The sequence below is a fragment of the Chlamydotis macqueenii genome, chromosome 7, assembly GCF_036417535.1.
Source record: "Chlamydotis macqueenii isolate bChlMac1 chromosome 7, bChlMac1.mat, whole genome shotgun sequence".
Classification (NCBI taxonomy): domain Eukaryota; kingdom Metazoa; phylum Chordata; class Aves; order Otidiformes; family Otididae; genus Chlamydotis; species Chlamydotis macqueenii.
In genome coordinates, this window is record NC_141562.1 from 9,678,930 (window position 1) to 9,700,663 (window position 21,734).

The 21,734-nt window shown below is 35.0% G+C and overlaps 1 protein-coding gene across 6 annotated transcripts in view; it reads right to left on the bottom strand.

Moving 5' to 3' along the window:
* Positions 1 to 21,734, bottom strand: part of CCSER2 (coiled-coil serine rich protein 2) — a 75,692-nt gene that overhangs the window by 23,165 nt on the left and 30,793 nt on the right. For all 6 annotated transcript variants that reach the window (XM_086752406.1, XM_086752405.1, XM_086752410.1 and 3 more), the window contains exons 4-8: positions 16,400 to 16,490; positions 13,341 to 13,503; positions 12,483 to 12,678; positions 3,363 to 3,446; positions 1,565 to 1,651 (exon numbers count right to left, since the gene is read on the bottom strand). In XM_086752406.1, coding sequence (XP_086608532.1) covers positions 1,565 to 1,651; positions 3,363 to 3,446; positions 12,483 to 12,678; positions 13,341 to 13,503; positions 16,400 to 16,490 — 621 coding nt within the window. The remainder of the gene's footprint in view (positions 1 to 1,564; positions 1,652 to 3,362; positions 3,447 to 12,482; positions 12,679 to 13,340; positions 13,504 to 16,399; positions 16,491 to 21,734) is intronic.

Below are 21,734 nucleotides of genomic sequence, written 5' to 3' on the forward strand. Positions count from 1 at the left end.
GATTCCCAAGAAGAGAAAGAGAAAGGAGAATTTGTTAGAAAGTAACTAACTCAAAAAGCACAGTGAAGGCCCAGTGTTCAAACATCACACGTGACTTAGCAGCGTAGCACAACACGATTAAAGACTATAAACTAGTATTTACGGTGCTGCAAAACTGCTTCTTTCCCAAAGCATATTAGAAATAGTTTAGAGTAAGTGTTGAATTTTGGAAAGGGTTTTTGATGTACTTAAAGAACGTTGTGCTTCAGAAATTTAAGTCACCTTTCAATAATCACAAACATAAGTTTTACTCATCTTTACAGCAGAGTTCCTTAGCTGCAACAAAGTTCTCAGTTACTACAATAATTCTGTATATGGCCTCCCAGGACGGAGGTAGGTCTCTGAAGTAGTTTTTGAAGGCTGATGATATCTGTGAGACTAACGTGTACTGAAAAATCAACACTTAATGCAAAAGACTAACAGACAACACAATTTGTTTTGGTATCCTGTGACCTGGAATTCTGTTTAAGCAGAGTAGAAAGTCAAATTTTAACCTTTCATTTCTGTTTCAGAGGGAATAATCACATGCAAGACAGGGAGAGGATGAAGACCACAGGTCAGTTTCAGTGCACTTATACACAAAAGCACATGCTAAACATTTCATTAGATATTACAGCCACACAAGACTCTCCAACCGTAGTAAATAAATACTGTGCGCACCTCTTGGCATCTCATCTACTCTACTTTTAAGATCTTGCTATGGCTTGAAATGGCTTGAAAATGTTGGGCTACTTCACAAGAATTATCACAGCAGGTGAGTCTACCAGAACTAAATGTAGAGATACACATGGCAAAATCCAAAGTTAAATTAGAACAGGAGCAAAAAGCAAAAACGCATACGTCACTTTTGCTTGAGGACTTATGTGTCTGACTGAATGTGATTTACGATAAAAGTGCCCCCATAACTATTATTGATTTGGCCAGTTTAATCTTACTATTCAGCACGCTTCATTTTGTTTTTCTTTAAAAGAGAATCAACTGTGAAAACTACCGTGATCGGTTTTAAATTCTATGGTGGAATTGTTTATTAAACTAACAAACGGCATGGAAAAGGAGAGGGCGAAAAAATCAGAAAAATTTCAAGCGGAACCACAGGCCTGATAGGTGTTGGCTTTTAAAATACTTTAAGCATAAAACGCCTTATCTTTGCTCACTGTTATTTCTGAACATCTTATAGATTTTTTTGCTCAAAGTGCTTGTTTTGAAATGAAATATATTTAACAATCATATGAATGCCCTTGCTTAGTGCCACACATACAAATCACGACTCACCTATGGAATTAAAGATCCCAGGAGTACAGCTGCAAACACACTAGAACACGTAGAATCTGTCTGCTAAGTGAACCATTACAGACTCACAAGTCAGGTGAGTCTAAACAGAAAGCAAATCTACCTTTGCTATACTGAAAGTGCAGGAAAAAAAACTAGACGTCTAGCCCTCTTAAAGCCTTCATAAGTTACCTATGGAAGTTGCACTCTGCAGTGCATACTTGTGATCTTGCTGAACATTTAGCATTATACTTACAAGTTGATGCTCTAATTGGTTGATGGTTTCATCCTTTTTCTTCAGTTCATCTTTAAGCTGCCTGATCTCATTCAGCAGGTCGTCCATCTGCAATAGAACAGTGAGCAAAATGAGGTTTTCTAGAAGGGCTACACAATCTAATCAACACCTCTACAGGACATGTTCTATCAGATGTTCAGGGAGGACTGGCAGTAACATTAGCACATGCTTTCCTCCTCTTATTCGCACGGAGAGACGGGCTGTAGGCATACAACCTAAAGAGTGAAGAAACTTGACTAGAAGTCTTTTAGAAAAAAAAAAGACAGAGTTGACTCAACCCACTAAATTTGCAGGCCATTTAAGTAAATTAGCTCCATTTTTGACGCAATAATTCATCTGTTGTACAAGGGACTGGCATCATGGAGATGAATATCCCTAACCAAATACTACCTATACTCCTCAATACAAAAACAAACAAACAAAAATACTGAAGCTTAAAGGTTAAGCACATAAATTGATAGAAACAAGAAAAAATAATTTAGAAACATAAGCATAACTATGTTTACTGAATGCAAACAGCATAACTGATTTGAATACATCCTACTGAAGACTTAAAATAATCATGCAAAGTTCAGAGACTAAAAAAAAATAAATTGGTAAATATGCAAGAATTAATTTTTTAAAAATAACTTTAATCGTAAGGTAATTTTAATGTACTTCGCAACTGTGCCATTATAGCTAGGCCATAAATTAAGGAGTATATTTCTATTCAATAGCTTATGTCTACTATTTCAGTTTCACTGAAGATGTTATTAGTTACTGCTTTAGAACAACATCCAGCTTGATTTATTTTGCAATTTTTCAAACCACATTACACTATCAGTTAAAGAAGTGACAACTGGAAATGTCAGTTAAACCTAGTATTTTTTTGTTGTTGTTATGAAGTTAAAAAGCAATACTTTTTCCTCTAGGAAGTAAGACTAAGATTTTGAGGGAAGTGATTGTAGAAGGACAAGGACAACAAATAGATCAGATAGTAACTGAATAAAAAAGAATCCCTAAATGTTAACAGTGTAGAAACCAGAGTTGCTAAAGAATGATGCATGTGGATCTACAGCTTTGGCAAATCACTAATTCTCAAATCAGGATTTAGACAGATGACCTTCAAACAGGAATAAGACTGTAAGTGTTCTTCCCTTTCAAGAAGTATTTCTAATTTCATCGTATCTTCAGCAAGTATTGTTCCCCTACAGGAACAACATTACAAGTCTGAGCATAAAAGATGATCCTTTTTGGAATAATGGCTTCTTCTTTTAATACTCATTCTAAAACAATAAACATATATTTGACTTTGTGGGCTTCACGTTGTTTTTAAGTCACATCCACAACACCTGCATTATGTCAGGGAAAACTTACTTTTGATGAAATAATTTTAAAATGAAGTCAACAACAAACATAATGAAAGAACAAGTAATTACATTAAGTATGGTATGATTACACTTCAAAGGAAAAATTGTATTTTCCAATTCTAAGAAGTTACTCTACAGCTGTTAATTCCCACATGACTGCTACAAATACTGAACAGCAAAATTATTTTAACTATGCTAGCATTTGTAAGTATGTATTTTAAAAGGTCAAATAGACTTTTCCATTTTAAGAAAACTGAAAAGATAAAGTATGTAAACATTTTATAGGCTTGCATTTAAACAGATGAAAGAAGTAAGAAGAGCTACTTCACAGTGACACTGAAGTCACTGTTTTTTTGGAACACAAACAGGTTTGTACCTCTTATCCTGTAGAGTAAATCAGTGTCATTTACCTTAAAAGTTGACTCAGGTTCTTGTGGTTCTGGACTGGATGGAACCGAGAGCGAGATGTCCTGGGGTGACACATTTTCATCATTCTACCAAAGAATAAAAACAGGAACAAAAGCTCAAACTACTTGCTGAAACAACTCCCTTGCAAACTTGCTTTCAAGAACAGAGACACATCACCTATCTGCAGAACATGTTACAACGTCCAACCTCTCTCACTGGGAATTTTCATTTTTTTCCCCCTGCTAGAAAAGCCTGCCTTGCTGCAGCATGTGTACAGCGCCTAAATAAGGGCCATGAGCAGCCTCCCTGTCCTCACAAAGCTGAAGAAACAGCTGCAGCTAAAGCAAAGTGTGTTGACTTCGCACAAAAATCTGGTAAAAACTGGCTATTGTATTCAAACGTCTTATATCAGGAAGGAATGGTGATGCTATGCCATTTTAAAAGCTTCATTTCCTTCAGTATCCATTCAAATAATAAGTCAGAGCAATATCAAAATGCACAGTTAAAATATTTCAGCTAGGAATTCTTAACTAAAAAAGCAACATCTGCTACTGGGTAGACTACTACTAAATTAACTCTCATCTATCAGAACTAAAATGTCAATTATAAAAACTTGAACCACACAAAAATGTTCTTTCCCCTACCATGACAGCCATGAATTCTGAAATCAAGCACAGCAAGGAGAAACAGAAATAACCAAAGATGCCAAAAGATGATTGCCTGGATATATCCCGAAGTACTCATACTCCTGTGACAAACACTCATGCAGCACTCAAACCTCTGGCACTCGAGCCTGAAAAGGTTTAGTTAAGTTACGGAGTCAAGTCAGAGACTTTAGAACTGGTGGTGAATTCTCACGATATGTTCTCAGCTTTGTACCGTGATGTTGTGTCCAACCTCGGTGTGACACAAAACTACACTACAACTACATTACAGTTGTTGTATGGTCATGGAAGATCATAACCACCATTTCTTTGGTGTAAAATGACTTCTTTCCTGCCTCCCTCTTCTGTCCAACTCCTCCATCCACTGCCTTCTTAAAGGAAAAAAATAAAGTAATCTTCTACTTACAGTATTCTCCTCTATTTTTTAGGGTTCTTAGAGGGGAGTTTCTTTACCCAATGACCTTATTGCCTAAGTTTTCATTTGCAGAATATGAGCAGCATGTCTCAAAACCTGACTAAATCCACTCTGAGGCTGAGCCAGCAACTCCCTAAAAACACAAAAGTAAAACTGCAACTCAAATGCTAAAGGTCAAGGGAAAAACCCACAACACACCTACTTATGTTCTTTATGGCCACGAGGAATCTTTTTGCTTTTTAATCCATGAGAAATAATACTTAAATTTTTAAATAAACTGCAGAAAAACTACCATACAATTCCAAATTGCTTTTACCATACTACAGATAGTTAAATTTAATTTCCACTACTTAGACATAATATTCTATTTAGTTTTTTTTCTGGTGTTTTGTTGTGGTTCTTTTTAAACTTCTTGGGGTTTTTTTGTTTGTTTGTTTTGTTTTGTTTTTTTTTTTAAGACTATTAATTGTGAGAGCAGTCAAATTTCAAGGCTTCTGATTCTTTACCACAGCAAATATTTCATCTTACACTGTCCAACACACACTTGTACTCAATTCACAAGAAGCTGCTTGTCCTTTCTGGGCAGATCGCCAGCAAGTGACTGGCTGATGAAGCAGAAGTTTACAGTCTATGTTATGAACAAGTTTAAATAATTTGCACAATAATATCATGAAGAAACAAACATTTAATCCAAAGCATTTCTAAAATGCTAGAGGAAATGAGCAGCAACTGTAATCGTAGAATCATCTCCAGATTAACAGATTATGTTTTATATATTTTATATTATATTTATCTTATTCTACAATTACCACATTTCATCAACATTTGTTATTTTACACAACTATTTAAAAAATACATGCTCTCAGAAGAAAACCTACATCAGTCAGTTATAATTGTGAAGGAGTAATCATGGGAATACAAGAATCACAGAATAAGATAAACTATTTCAAGCAAAAGAATCTTGCATGGCTTCTAAAAGCTCTATCACCAACACCTTTGGTACACCCTTTACTCCCACTAGAATGCACCTAAGTGGAGCAATAAAACATTCTACCACAGCAGAGTAAGATCTAACTGCAAAGAAAGTTAGAATGTCAGATATTCGCTGGTGATTTAAACCAAGTACTCCAGCGCTACGCTGCACCTAATACTCACTATTAAAGCAAGAACCAAGCTCAATTGCATCAATTCCCTTACCGCTGTCTGAATTATCTCAATACATAGAATGAACATGGGGCAACTGAAAAAAAAACAAAACACATCAGTTCTAACACTATCAGTGGGAACTTAAGCATCCCATTGTGAACATATGCTAGGATTAATCTGTGAAACTGTTCTTGTTTTGCTTTTTCTTTCTTGCTCATTGTATTGCCAAAATAAAATTGAGAAAGGGGAAATCAGCAGAATAAGGATATCCATGTAGAGAGAAAAAAAAAAGATATTAGAGTCAGAAAAAAAACAATTGAATTAGCAAAAAAAAAAAAAAAAAAGACGACGCAACTGGTTATATGCACATGCTGGCTTTGGTAGCCTAGAAATTATATGCTAAGATATCATCAAATTTCAAAAACTTGGCAAGAACACATACTTATAACTTTTAGGTAAAACTACAACATAAATTTTAGAAAGGTATCATCACATCGCAATAGGCAATACAAAAAGCTGTTAACTCTTGGTTTTCACCTGACTAACATTTTTACAACAGCAGAATACATTATTTATTATACTATAAGCATGTCTTCAGAGCAGTTGCACTAGCCTCAGACAGTCTGAACTCTGGATAGTTTGTTAGTCATATTAAAAAATGCTTATCAAACGCATTGAAAAATAAGTTCTGCTTAACACATAAGCAGGAACAAAACACTTTAATTTCCTTAGCAGAAAGATGCTTTTGAAAAACAGCAGGATTAGAATGAAAAGATAGTCATTAATATTCATAACTATTTCCTAAATTTAAAACATTGCAACAAACAACTCAAATCTCATACATTCTGGCAATCCTCGTACAGTTATTTTTAAACATTACTGGCAGTTTAGGCATGAAAACAAACTGCAGTATGTAAAATGACTGAGTGCTAATGTTGCAGACGTTCACGTTTAACTAGTTATGTAGGAATAGCCTTCAGTTATACACTGATTATTTTAACCTGATAGAAATTCATATACATATACATATATATTTGCATGCAATGTTTAATCAACAATATGCTTATTTAAGAAACAGTTGATTAATACAGCAGCAACAGATCATTTCACAGTTCTTTTCTTGTCGTTACAAGTATCAGCAACCCATTTGAATTGCCACCTATCTACAGTGATTTTTCAGTTCAATCACATTGAATGTAAAGTTTCGGCTGGACTTTGTCGACAGCAAACACTTCATCTTTTGGCCAGTTTTGAGTGGTCCCTATGTAATAAACTGACATAATCACATGCCTCAAGATATTTTTTTAAGTAGCTCATGAAATTACAGCAAATCTGGAGTCGGAAACCATTACAAAACAGCCCAGTAGAATGAAGAAAATCTTAAATTTACTAATAGCTACAAAAAGGGAACAGGTGGTTGCAGTGCAGAAAAAAACAACAACAATTCCACACACAGATTCCCTTCAAACACTTTTAGAGTACTCAGACTAAAAGATTGCTCTGAAAAAAAACCAAACCCACAAACAACTTGATGCTAACTTTTTGAAGATAAGCGTGAAGAGATACAACACACCACCTCTCTAACAACATTTCCGTGTTTATCAGCATAGCGCCTATACCTCAAATCCAGAGGAATGTCTAAAGCTTTACAGCCATGACTATCAAACTAGCCTGATTTCATGCTGAGTATTATTTCAGCTTCATATTCCCTTCCAAAGGGTATCTGCTGAGAAAATTACTGTCATCTTAACTTTCTACAGAACGGTTGATTTTATTGTTTCAGGATAAACTCAGTGAGAGTTACAGATACAATTTTCACGTGCACTCATAGGTAAAATAAGTAACAATCCTTTCTTCCCTGAGTGATAACACTGTCGTGCACCTTACTTCTCTGGACAATTAATTTTTTACAAGTCAAACATTTTTACATACTCACTCCCAAATGTTACAGTGTAAACTGAAGCAATTTATTATACTCTCAGATCTGCCTCTGTCATTTTTAATATATCTCAAGAACATGAGCCAAAGGTTATGGGAATAACCCTCCATTATGGCTGTCACAGACACACCACAATTCACCCAAATACAAAACAGCCACAAATTGAAACTTGTATTTTTGAGTGGCTGTACTTAATAGGCTCTCACGCCAATATTTCACATGTGAAATCTTTAGTATGAATGACACACATCTCCCTGCTTAATTCCCAAGGAACTGACTTATTGCTTTCAGTAAACAGAATACTAAACATAAATTTTCATTTAGTGATGCTTCTGCATAAATAATAACCTGTATCAAATAGAAGTATTTAGTCTAGAATGGCCTAATAAAAAAAAAAAAGCTCCCTAACTTTCTAACTCACTGTGCTGATTATACACAGCAGCAGTTTACCTACTCATAGATCATTAGGCTTTGAGCATTGCAGTTTTTCTGCTGATGAACAGTTCAGCAGCTCAAAAATGCCACATCCTATCCTCTCAACAGTTACATGTTCTCATTTGATGTGACTCTACGTGAAAAAATAAAAAAAAAATACAACCAAAAGAAAGGTCAAGCGCTGTGAATAAATACACCACAGCAATCCCTGGAACATGTTTCAGCATTACAAACACGCACCTTCTATACAGCCTACAGACAGTACAGTTGTTCTCACTGCCTATCCTTTCCATCTTCCTTTTTCCCCTTGCTTCCTTTGGGTGATGCTATTTGCAGGCTTTAGTTAAAAACACATGTAGTATAAAGAAAAATTGTAGAACTTCTAGAAGAATAGAAGAGACAAGATAAACCTTATTCTGTCTCAGGAGTCTCCCATACTGCCTGAGAGGAAGATAAGAAGCTCAAAGCTTAGAGACAATCATTGTTTTCATTATACCGAGGTATTTTAAATTCTTCTGTTTAAAAAAAAAAAAAAATTAAGCCTTTAGAAGTAAATGCATTTTCAGCAATCATCTAGTGGTTCCTTAACAGCATAAGCTGCCTTTTAACATGCAGAATTTTAAAAGAATATACTACTGACGGTATACTAATAATTTCATCTTGAGAATTCTTTCAACATTCCAGCATCCAGAGTTCACAAAGAAGTCAAAAAAAAAAAAAAAAAAAAAAAAAAAGCTAAGCAAACATTTCTGAAGTTTATCAAGGTTTATTAAAGCAGGTGCTACTACCTGGAATTTTGAGTGTAGCTTCATTCAAATATCACTACAAACAAGTGTCATACAGTTACCACTAACCACTGTCAAACGCTGTTATAAAGATAACTGGTTAGCTGTCAGGTTGTTTTAACTTTAAAATTTGACAACTTTATTTGCTGTTGTTTGTTGATTTCTTTGGTTCTGTTTCCTTTAAGCAGAGATAAGTCACTGAGGTGAGCTATTTTGCAGCTAAGAAAAGTAATAATTGTAGGTACATTTTATACAACTTAATACATGACACAAAGAAACCTTTGTATTTCATTAATTAAATCTAATTCTTACTCATCTTCAGGTTTCTTATAAGAAAGATCAGTATCTTTTTGACAGATCTCACCAGACACAAAAAGAAAATAACACAATGAATATGTACTCCAAAGGTACAGAAGTGACTTACTAACCTAAAGCCTCAGCAAAAATATATTGCTGCATTTAACAATTTTGCACTACAGACTTCACTTTTTCATTCATACTTCTTCACACAAATTGGCTACTCACATCTGCTAAGTTACAATGAAGATGTCTGCTTGAAAAATAGAACTCCTGCTCCAGTGATGAAAGGTAAGTTGAAAACAAACTTTCTTATAAAACTTGCCTCCCCCAGAAAAGAGGGCTTCACAGATCTCAGTTCTATGAACTCCTTCAAGTTTCAGTAAGTACCAGTAAGAGCTCAATGGATAAAAGATAGGCTGGTTGCAGATCATTTCTGCCAGTTTTGAGAGGAAGTTACTACAGAGGATGCTAAATTCTCGCCTAGATCAAATGCTTTGGGGCATCAGAAATAGGACAATTCCTGTTTAAACAGGGACATCATAAGACACTAGCTCTGTACCATCAACCTAGAGCAGAAAGTTTAAGAAATTAATTGACAAGGAGGAGAAAAGAAATTTTTAAGATCAGAAGAAAACTTATTTACCATTAAGGACAGAAACAAAGTACCTTAGTCAATGTTTAAGAGGCAGTAACATTTAGATGTCAATTCTAGACTTTCAAAGCATTTTCTTCTTAAAATACAAAGTCAGTGCTCCAGTTAAGCATTAAGTGAGAACATTCACCAGTAGTTCAACAGCTCCTTGTAAATCATTACAACTGCATTTAGTGCAAGAATGTACAGTTTTCAATCCATATTAGCTCATACAACGTTACTGCAAAATTAAAGAATGTTATACTTGCTACAGTGAAATTTTTAAAAAAACTCTGCATGAGATAAGACTCCTATTCCTGATTTCACTGTTTGAAAATACAGACAGACAGCAGCATGTGAGGAGTAAGCAGACAGCACATGTACTGCTGGCATTGTTACCCCAGTTACACAGAGTTCAGAAAAGGCTAGACTACTCAAATAACTGCATATTTTTCCAAGCAGAACTGGGAACATACCACCGAACCCATGCTGTTATAGCTGCATTGCTAGCAATATTGAAAATAATGTATATATGGTCATGTGAGCTACAGTCACAGCAGTGAATCCAGTATAGCCCACAAAGTCTCCCTAGGAATCTGCTAGCTATACGTTCATTATATGCTAAGGTCTATAGTAAGTCACACTACAGTTGATTAGGTAATTTTATAAAATTGAATTTAATTACTATATCTTACTTATTACTTACAGTTATTACTACAACTCTTCCTGTAAGACCTCATGCCTAAGACGTGACTACAGCTCTACGTCTACCCATACAAATTAAATAATATTGCTAAAAGTCATAATCGGAAAAAGCTAACACAATTTAAATCTGTAATATAGGTGAAGCAAATATAAAAATTTCTGCTTCCTGTATTAAAGCTAGTGTTTGAAAGGAGCTGACTTTGTATCTTGCTTTTTTACACCTTGTAAGAAGAGGCCTGCCGTATGACTTGGATTGAGATCAAGTCCTAGTTCAGTGTTCAGACTACTAGAGTTCATGTAAATGTTTTCAAAATTATATTTCTGTTCCCTACAATAAGAAAAAAAAATAATTGCAGTATTTTTATTCATTTCTGCTCATATAAAGCTCAATATTTTCAGGAAAAGTTAAAGATAATGAAAAACATCTCATACAAGTTTTACTCTGATTGTTTAGTAAACAAAGGTAGTAAAGGTCTAAAGTTCTCTCCTCTGTAGCAGGTTAATTTCCTTTTACATTACTACTCATACTGTTTGATTAAAAGGCTGGAAAATATACCGGAGAGTAGAATAAACATTCTCAAGTCCAGTGATGAGCTTTGGAAGCAGTAAGTCAAAACAGGGGATGGTTAGGTCAGGAAAATACAGAGAAGTATGCTTGACAAAGTTTGAAGGGAAGAATAATACTCGTTATTAGAAAACTCGCTATTACAGAGAGGAGAGAGAGAAAGATCAAGCTTTTGGCAAGAGAAGCAGCAAATTTTGAACAACATACATATTAGGATTTTTTCCACAAGTTAAAGTTTTTTTAAAACCTTAATCTGAGCTAGTTGAGGCAAGGCTTATGTTCTATAACCTTTTAGAAAAGCCTGGCTATTATAAACTAGATCAAAATTGAAAATAGAATATTCTGCAAGACCACACACTAATTTGGCTACAACACACATACTTTGACACAATGAACTACACATACACAGATAATCTATGTACTTGTTTAATTGTCCTTGTCTTAAAGGCATTAAAAGCTCTGGATAAAAAGTTCTTGCTATCTCATGTACTAATTGTGTGCTCGCGGCTGTTGGGAGGCATAGTTGATGCAGTCCATGACTCAGACGTTAGGCTCTAAGAACACACCTTCTCCCTCTGACACTACACTATTTTTGTGACAATTGTATTTCTGATTTTGTCAGTGGAAAAACATCTCCAGTACTCTCAGTTGCCATGGGAAGCAAATACATTTCTAAAAGGCACAGTCATATCCCTGAATTAGCCTCAAGGTTGATTTACTTTTTGTTTTGCTGTGTTTTGTTTTAGTGTCTTACTTCTAGGGCACAAACTTATTCCCATTACATTATCCTGTTAGAACAGTAGTGAATCTAGCATTAAAGAGACTATCATATAGATATTTTTCAAGGCTAATTTATAAATACCTCCAAAGAAACTTTCACAGATTTCTCTTTTTTTTTTTTTAATTAAGGAATTTTTGTAGCTGAAATGCCATACTTAACTGTCAAGTCATCTAGCAGCTTACCAACTCTCATAATTTGCAAGTTTTGAGGTGAAACGAAAAAGCTCCTTAAAAGCTTATGACAAGTCAGTGATTTCATACACTGGAAAGGTTAAATTTAAGCACTTCCAATAGAGATGATCCACTAGGATTTGCCAAGCTTCTTGTCAAAACACACAGACAAGATTAAAAGAATGAGGAACACAAACTCTTAAGAAAAAGCTGTTAGCATTGACTCACTGAATGCAAGTTTAATCAATGTGATCGATTTTCATACTTTTTAATTTTTTTTTTTCCACTCCTACCTTTTTAGGATTTTATTAAATAAAAGCTTGTCTTCACATCCACTGATATTTTGTTCAGTTCAGCATTATTTCCTCAGAGAATAACAATACTTATTATTTTTTGCAGTTAGTAAAGTGCTGGAAAAGCAGAAGTAGTACTATTTTAAATAGCAATTAAAAGTGCACAATTTGTACACTGACAGTGTTCAAGAAAGGAAACTACAACAGCCTAATAAGGCCAAATAGAACATCACCCCATTAAGGCTCACTCCTCAATATACTTTACTGCTTTTGTTCTATTTAAGCAGCTCACCTGGTGCAGTAATCTCTTCAATTTCAATAGCTGAGTTTTTACAGCTGTGCAGTCTTGGACCATGTGTCGAAGGGTCATTTCATCAAGCATCACAGTATTCTCCGGTAAGCCCACCAGCTGTCTAGAAGCCTGGTAAAAATTTGGTGCTCCATAGCTTTCAAAGTGACCAATAGGAGATTCAAGGTAGTTTGATCCCCTAAGAGAAAAAACAAACAAATAAACAAACCAACAAAAAAACCCCACCACAGTGATGACAAACTAAACTAGAGTATTTAGTAAAAAAGAGTGTTATGCAACATGGGCTATATTTCCACACTGTAGCATGCAGCAGAAAAGAAATAAATCAGAAAATGTCAATCCTATTTCACTTAAATGCTGGGCTTTCCTTCTCACTTGCACAAATCTCCCGCAGACTAACAACTGCAGTATCCTAAAACCAGTTTGCTCATCAGGATTTCTATAAACTCTGTCATTCAAGGTAGCCTGTAAGGACTACAGGATTACATCTAATTTTAAAACAAATTAATAAGTAAAAGGTTGTCCAAGCTTACAAACTGCAAGTAAGAAGACAGTGCCATGTCTTTCCATGGAACATATACGGTAATTTAATTATGCATTTATAGTATCATATAAACATAAGGAATAAATTTTTTTTATTAAATTTGTGACAGAAACAAATGTTTTGAAAATAAATCATTATAAATCTCAGCGATGTTCCCACTCAGACATGCTATTTATAGACATAAAACTATTCTGAAAATGTCTTGTACTCAATATCATAAGAGACTCTTTAGGGCCAAAAGAGATTTCTCATCACAGTATTTTAATTGTTTAGGAGAAGAGAGACAAGTACTTTACCTGTTCAAATCATTTTTACCATGGATATAGTGATCAGTATGGCCAAGATGATAATGATCCTGTGTATTCCATAGCTGTTGTGGTGCTCTTTTCCAGAATCCTTCCTGATGTTGCCTAGCATTTCTGTCTTGTCTATCATAACGGCTCATATTTTCACATTCCTCTACAGAGAGCATAAAGTAAAAACAAATTCTAAAGTTTGTTCCTAAGACCTTGTAAATACAACATTTACTATGTGCTGGTAACAGATGCAGTGCAAAACCTGTGGGGTTTTTTTTTTTTTTTTAAACTGATTTTTAAAAGTATGCATTTTAGGACTGTCAGACTTCTGCAATGTTGTCACATTTTAACTAGCATATAAAACTTCTTACAAGAACAGGAGTAACCTGTAGCAGAAACTACAAAATTCAATCTTAACAGTATTTCCAGTTTAAGTAGAAAATCATTTGGAGGAGGCAGGGCTATTGGCAAGAACAAAACACAATCCAGAAGCAACATTTTCCTGTCTGTCTTACTGACAGGACCTTCAGGCCTTTAAAAAGATCAAACAACACACAAACACAGGAAGATGACGTTACAGAAAAAGACTAGGACTTCATTCCAGAAGCTAACAGTATCATTACTTAAAAGACAGATATACCTTACCCTGTTCGTCTGGTTTGTTTTTCAATGTGAGAGACATTTAATCTTTATTTACCTGGACAACAGGCATGATTTAAAACACGCAAAGAAAACAGCCGCTTTAAAACACTAACTTCAGCAAAGCAAAGCAGATTCCACAAACTTCTCAAGGGAACAAAAGTTATATTTGGCAACAGCTTGTAAACCACTAGAAACAAAGCCAAAACAACTGCTATCTGTGCAGTCAGACACACCAAAAAAAAAGTCATAAACTGCTATTCTGCCATCGTACTTTCTCCTTCACTTACCCAAGGAGTTTGTCCTCACATTGTCAGTCCTTTGCTAGGAGAATAACTGTACACAAGAGAACATTGTTTTGTTCGGCTGCCTACTCAGACATAGCTGCGCATAAGACGCTCGCAAACAGGCCTTCCTTCCTGCTGAGTTCCCAGCCTGCGTGCTGTTGGGAAGTGAGCCCAGTTTTACCCTGTGATTTAAAACTGCCATCCTCACTCAGTGCATACTTGTTGAGCTAGAACTGTTTCTATAAATAGCGTCCAAGCGGCATCCAAGACTCCAGAACGAAACAAGGAGAGTTTCTGTAGACCTGGAAAGTCTTAAGAGGCTGACGTCAGTGAAGTCACACACAATTACGGGAGAAGTGTTGGCAAAAGGTGCTGTTAAATGTTATTATAACAAATACTCATATCTACAATTCAGTTTTTATCATCTAGTTCAATAACCAAAAACTTCAGTAAGAAAATGAACTACTTTACCAAAAGTAACAGGAGATTTATTTCCCTTTAGAAGCACCCTTCTACAGCTCATAACACAGGAAAATTCAAGTGGGTCTACTCAAAATAAGCCCTCACTAAGTTTATAAGGAATTTTATTATGATGATTTTTGGTTTTGGAAAATGAAATTGAGACATTGAGTAAAAAGACATGAATATTAACATACAACAAATTTTGCTTTTTCAGGTAGTCATGTTTACTTATGGGAAAGCCTAGAGGTGACTTTTGAATTCTTCTTTTCAGATTCTCTTTGCTAAAAATTCAGTGATTTCAACATAAGAAACAATTATAGCAGAGATACCTGTTTAGGCAACATTAATTTTATATAATCCAACTTAAAAAAAAAAAGGTAAGGAAAATAGTAATTAGCTAACATTGCTCTCAAACAGCCAGTCTCTCTCCTTCTGAACCAAGAGCTTACACAGCAGATGGTCACAGCCACAAAACATATTCCAGCCACACAAACATTACTGATACTTAGCTGTAGAAGTAGGAGTAGATTTAACTTTATTGTATCGATGAAATGAAGAAAGCAGTGAAGTAGAAGTCATATTTCATTTGTGTTTAGATTAAATGGCAAACATTAACTTTCTTTTTTGCAGCAAAAATTCACTTTTCAAATGTCTGTGTTTTTAACAGTTTTTCAAGTAATAATTGGAAAAGGAATTACTGATGCAGATATAGTGCATGTTTTATAAACAAGGAAACTTATGAGAAGTTGATCTACCCTTTAAAAATGTTTCTTAATTTTTCCCAAGAGGATTAGAATTACCATGAGTGGAAGAATATTTAGGTTCATAACTACTAGTAATATGAGAAATAATCTAGGCTTAGATTGTTATCAATTCTGGAAAATAAAAAATACAAATAAAAACTGTACACCTACCTGGGCTGAAAATTTGAATACTAGCACTACTGTTAATAAGTGCCTTTCACACAAGTACTTCAGAAAACTTGTTCTGAGATTTAAAAGACTAAGAACTGCACTTCATATGTGCACACTGTTATAAGATGATGCACTTTGAGAAAATGCAGCAATGATGTGCCTTACCTAGTTCATTCTAGTTTGGATTTGTATAATTTCAGTGGCATCTAGGTACCACTATCCTCCCCGTGAAACATTTGCCAGCATTCTCACTGACAACAACAGTACATAAAAGACTTCTTGAAAAATCACATCTTAAGCCTTCTGTTACCCCGAATTGTATAAAATGTATTAGGAAATATTGCCATTTTGTAGAAGAAAGCAAATAATTATCTCAAAAATAATTATAGTGTCATTGACCAAAGCTGAAAAAATGTTGTCACAACATTTTAAAATATAGCTGAAGCATAAGACTAAAGGACTAAGTTACATCTGAAATTTATTCTACTAAAATAATTTAAAGAAACAGTGTGTAACAAGGTTGCATATTTATAAAAGGCAGTAAACATCTAACTTTAGAATTCTTCAAATGCAAGAGTCGTATTTGGGAGAACAGAAATATCACACTTCCTATATTTCACAAGAGTTGTTACTTAACGAAAAAACAATTTGAGGAGCGCATCAGCTTATTAAAGCAGAAGTCATAACAAGACGACTTAAAAATGTCTTAAGCCCATAATGCAGTTTCACAATGAGACTGCTCGGCTAATTTACTAACCTTTGTCGTGAGGTGGGTCCTCAGGTAGGTCCACATCAAGCATGAGATCATCATCTTCAAGATCACACGAATCAAGATTATTCAAGATGTCCTGCAAGAAAGAAAACGTGAGATACAGCTGCTTTCATGATACTCCATTTACCCTACTGCCACAGAAAATTTATTTCAAAGCTTTGTTCCACTTGTATTGTATCAACAACTGACAACTCAGTGTTGTCAGTAGCCTCCTCTATTTAGAAGACAAGATTAACCTTACTCACAGTCATCCATACCAACAGTAACCATCACACCTCTGCTAATACGACACAATAACAGTGCTAGACAAAAAAAAATGGAATAAAACATTTTTCTGCCTGATGCCTACGGAATAGTCCAAAGATTTTTCTGTTCATTAATATTCTGCCAGCTCCCCCCATAAGAAGACTCCCCATTTTAAAACTAAATTATTTTGCTCCCTTAGAAATCAGAAACAGCTTTGTGAAGAGAAGATGTTAAATCACCTTATTTAAGCTCTCATCTCATACTATCATAATAGCATTGAAAGGAAGAAGGGGGACTTTCTGGGCCAATAAAACTTGAAATACGCTATTACTAGCACTAAGTTCTGCTGTCTTTTGTCTTTAAGATTGTGGTTCGTATAAAGCTGTTTCTAAAGGGACTAACAAACTGTCATGTGGCATGGGTGTGCTAATAGTACAAGAAAAATGCAATATAGTATTAGTATTAAATGGAATTACACATATTATATTCAGTCAGGTATATTAAAGAGCAAGGACTGTAGTGTGGGCAAGTCAAGTCAATGTTAAAAAAATAGAAACTCTCCACTCTTCCTTTAAGAATGCCAACAGCAGGAAAAACTCAGGATTTCAAGGCTCTAGAATATTCAGCTTACTGAGCAGGGAGAAGCTGCTGGCACCATGCTCCTGAAAAGCTGCATCCGGTACCAAAGTGCAGTACGTGATCAGAGAACTCAGACTCCATTTTACTTCATTATTCAAAGGAGGCTAAACTCATTAATACCAGGCCCTTATAACACAAAGCAACTCTAAGGAAACTGTTGATGGTTCTACAGCTCTAACTCCTGAACTCTTTTTTTCCCCATATCCCACAAACAAAAGCCATCGCTTTAAGGCCCAATATGAGACTCGGGCACTTCACACCTGCCTCTTTTCTAGGAGCAGAAATGCAGATTTTCCTTAGGTTTAACAGCTACATCCAAAGATGATTCATGGGACCAATATTGAAAAATCTACCAAATATTAAGTAAAACAACTGTTTTGAGTTATTTCTGACAGGATAATAAAGTGATCATTAAATACTTAACTGAACGCTTGCATCCAGGCTATCAATACCCCGCAAAAGGATATTCACTTGGAAAGCTATCCCCTTGCTGGCTGCCATTGTCAGATTCGCTTTGTCAGAGATGTATAGGTGAAAAGGAAGAACGTTAATAGGCATTTGTCTAAACTGTTGCTCCAACTGCTCTTCAGCAGTCTTCTTACACTGTTCACAAAGGACTACTGTATTTGACTACAAATGGTGGAAAGATTTAAGTATATTTTAAGTTGTGGGGTTTTTTGTGACACAGAACATTAAATATTCTACATTTCTGCAGGATATTGACTTAGGGGAGGGTATGAAATGGAAATAGTTAACATGTACTTTGTAAAACACAGGCAATATAAAGGCAAGGTGGAATACATTTCAAACTCCTACCTGAATAATTTTGTTTACATGTAGTATTACAAGTATTTACAGGAAGAAATAGCAAAACCTACATACCAGGGCATTGTGAATAATAACAAAAACAACAACAACGACTATGTTTGAGAGGCAGCTTTGGTTTGTTAGTTCACAAATTGTTTCTGTACCATGCTTTGATCTTCCAAATTAGTATGAACAAGCATTATTTTCTTCTACTGAGGGAACCTTAATCAGCATGACAAATAAATTAGAACAGTGGTCATGAACACATAAGTAAAAAAAATTTGTCAGTGCTGTGCAAAAGCATTTTTAAAAGTACAGTATCAAAACGTACTTTGTCAGAACGTTAACTAGTAAACCTAGATAAGGCACTTCACTATCACTGTACCAGAACTTCAGAAATCTAACGATGTCCAAGAAGGTCAGCATTTGAGATGCCAAACATACTTTTCTGTCAACAGCACGTTTCGTTATGTTTCCCTAATTATACATTCCTGCTACACTGAAGCAACCCCATACTGCAAATACGAAGCCTTTGCAATAGCTGGGCCACATGTGAATTCACTCTGAATATTTCCCAATGCTATCTACTTGAGAAACAGAATATCAAAGTAGATGTCAGTAATCTAATCTTGAAATAGCTGTAAGATAAAGTGCAGGTTCCATCAACACACTAGCGCTTACAGAATCTATATTTACAGACTTCCACTGTTGTTCTTTCTACTGGACAATGAAGTGCATTACACAGTACGTGGCAGTAATATCGTTAATAACCTGTGCTTAACAGCAATTATCACAATGTGATTCTGGGCAAAGAACTCAACAAGAACAGGAAATAAAAAATTCTTCAAAGGTCAACTACATCACCAACTACAACCCTACACACACTTTGGAAATTTTTAGAAGTTACACTAAGGGAAGAATCCTATTTTATTTGTAGAGCTGAAAAAAATAATGCATATTAAAGGGGCATGTAACTTCACAAGGCTGATTTAGCATTAGACTTGCAAGATGGTATAACCTAGAAAGAGGTTAAGTTTGGGACTGCAAAATCCCAAGTCAAACTACAATGCTGTCCCCAAGCTCTCCCTCCAGAGAGGTTTTCTAACGAACACAGGCAGCAGTGCTCTGCTCTCTCCCTGCAATAGAACAGGAAAAGCATTAGGTGAGAAACAGATAATCTGTGACTACTGGTATACCAATTGAATAAACTGAGCATCCCAACAGCAGGGAATACTCATTTTGTAGAGGGAGATGGGAAAAGATTAAATAGAGAGGCAAGGGTAAGGCTGACAAACAACTACATCACATTTAGCAAGCTTAGCTCCATATTCTGCAAATTCTTTCTGCAACTGCCTTCAAGTGCTATGTCATATTGAAGGTTAATTAAGCACACATCAACAGCTCACCTACAATAGCTTGGGTTTTTGCCTAACTTTTCGGTTGAATAGAGTTCAGAACCTCTTTCTCAAGAGGCATAACAATATTAAGTTCTTAAGACTAATGCTTTGTAGACTGGGGTAGAGCAGCTACCTTTACTCAAGCTGAACAAGTTTAAAGTTCAGTATAAATTCATGGCCATCATAATGAACTGAAGAAGCAAAATATTCTTTTTATAAAGTTCAGTTTCTAAAAACTCCTCATACATCAGAAGCACTCTCTTCCATGGAAGAGTGGTATTTTTCAGTCCACGAACTTAAGTTCAATTTAGCTTAACAGTTAGACCTATGCAAGAGGCCCGACTTCCAGCTTTCCCATTTCTTGAGCTAAGTATATAATGCACCTAAAAATAAATCATTATGGGCCCAAATTAGAAGAAGGATAGATGTCTACATTTCCTCCCTATTAAACATAAAAGATGTGGACAGGTGAAAGCTTATGACACAATGTATATTACACTGGAATTAAGAAAAAAGGAAAAAGTCGAGTACGTGGGTTAGAGCAGAAACATACAGCAATTTCAGAAAAGCAACCCTCAAACAAATTATTTCAGAGAACGTTCACAGAATTGAGAAGAGTCTAAGCTCAAAATACTGATTCAGTACCTTTCTTTTCATGCCAAGGTATGCTGTCTTGCTTGAAAAGCAATTGCACTGAGGTAGTCATGAACTGTTGGTAAGCGTTAGGAACAACGTTTTACCTTTTTCCACAATCCAAGATCTTAGGCCTCATTCATTTGTTCTACCTTTAGCAAGCAGGCTTTTAAAGGAAAACAACTGATTATTTTTTGTGACTGATTTAGTGAGTTAGGTCTTGCTTCCAATAATAATCACACACTTCTGAAGTCAGTGGGAAATTGAAGTAAAAGCTCACATGCATTTTAAGTATTCCATAGTAATTACTTAAATTGAACACGCATACAAATTTCTTAAGTTTGATCAGCCTGTACATCCTGATTGTTTTATACAGGCAATTTCTTTGATCTTCTACTTTCTTGCTTAGAAAATAGCCCACACAAGCAATGCACATAGATCATTTAATATCTAAGTTTACCACTCCCTAAAAACTTTAAACAACCAAAATAAAGGATAGACATCACCACTTTGGGAAGAAAAAGGAAACTATGGAGAGCATGTCTCCAAGCTCTAAGTTTAGCATCATTTGTGTCATCTACAGCATCAGTATATAAATACCTTTCTGGCATCCCTACTGTCAATGTTCACATTCACATAATACTTTCCCTGGCTGCTGACAATGCATTCACAGAAGTTTTATCTGACATTAAGGTAATCTAATTTAGTAAAAACTTTACTCTTAAGTCTGGTTGGATAATATGAAAGATCAAAATGCCAGGCTATTTCCAGGTGTATACTTTCAAAGTTGTTTACTTAAAGAATGCAGCAGTAATTACAAGTCAGTTTGTTGAATGATAGCACGTTATAGCACCTTCCATTTATTTAGTCATACTTTAATCTCTTCGTACAAACAAATCATCAGTAGGTTAGAATCAGACTTCAGACTTGCAGTAGTTATTCTTAAAGTACCATGTTATACTCCTTTTGATGAAAATGTATTATAGCAAGTATCAGTAATGACCACTATGAAGTCAAGTTTATTTTATAACTGCCATTAGTCAAAGGTGCTTTACTTATTTCGAACCTTGTCAGTCTTTATGGCCAAATTTTAAGCTCAATTTCATATGTCTACCTCAAGCTGATCTCAGGTTTTCAGTAAGAGAGTAAACAGTATCCCAGAAACTGTTAAAATATGAAGCAAAGCCCTTTGTCTACTTAAATATTTTCTTCAGTTTTTACATTAAAAGGATATCAGACACATACTATGTGTCTACGGCACAGAAAAAAGTATGATATTTAAATTTCTCTCACTGTTCTCTGAAACTAATATCCCAGCTTAGGCCAAGTTTGGGCTTGGATAACAAACTTAGAAGCTACTGAAAAACTATTATAACATATCTGAACAATTTAAGAAGTAGCTTAAAGACTGACATTTAAATCATACTAAAAATAATTTAAAAAAAATAAATAAAATGCTCTCTGAATAGAATTCTATCAGCATCTCCAATATATCTTACTTTTATAGGTCTCTTGGATAATTACTATAATGTGAAAAACAATTCTACACAAAAAAAAAACCCCACAAGTCTTAGAAAATCTAGCATCTCTATATGACA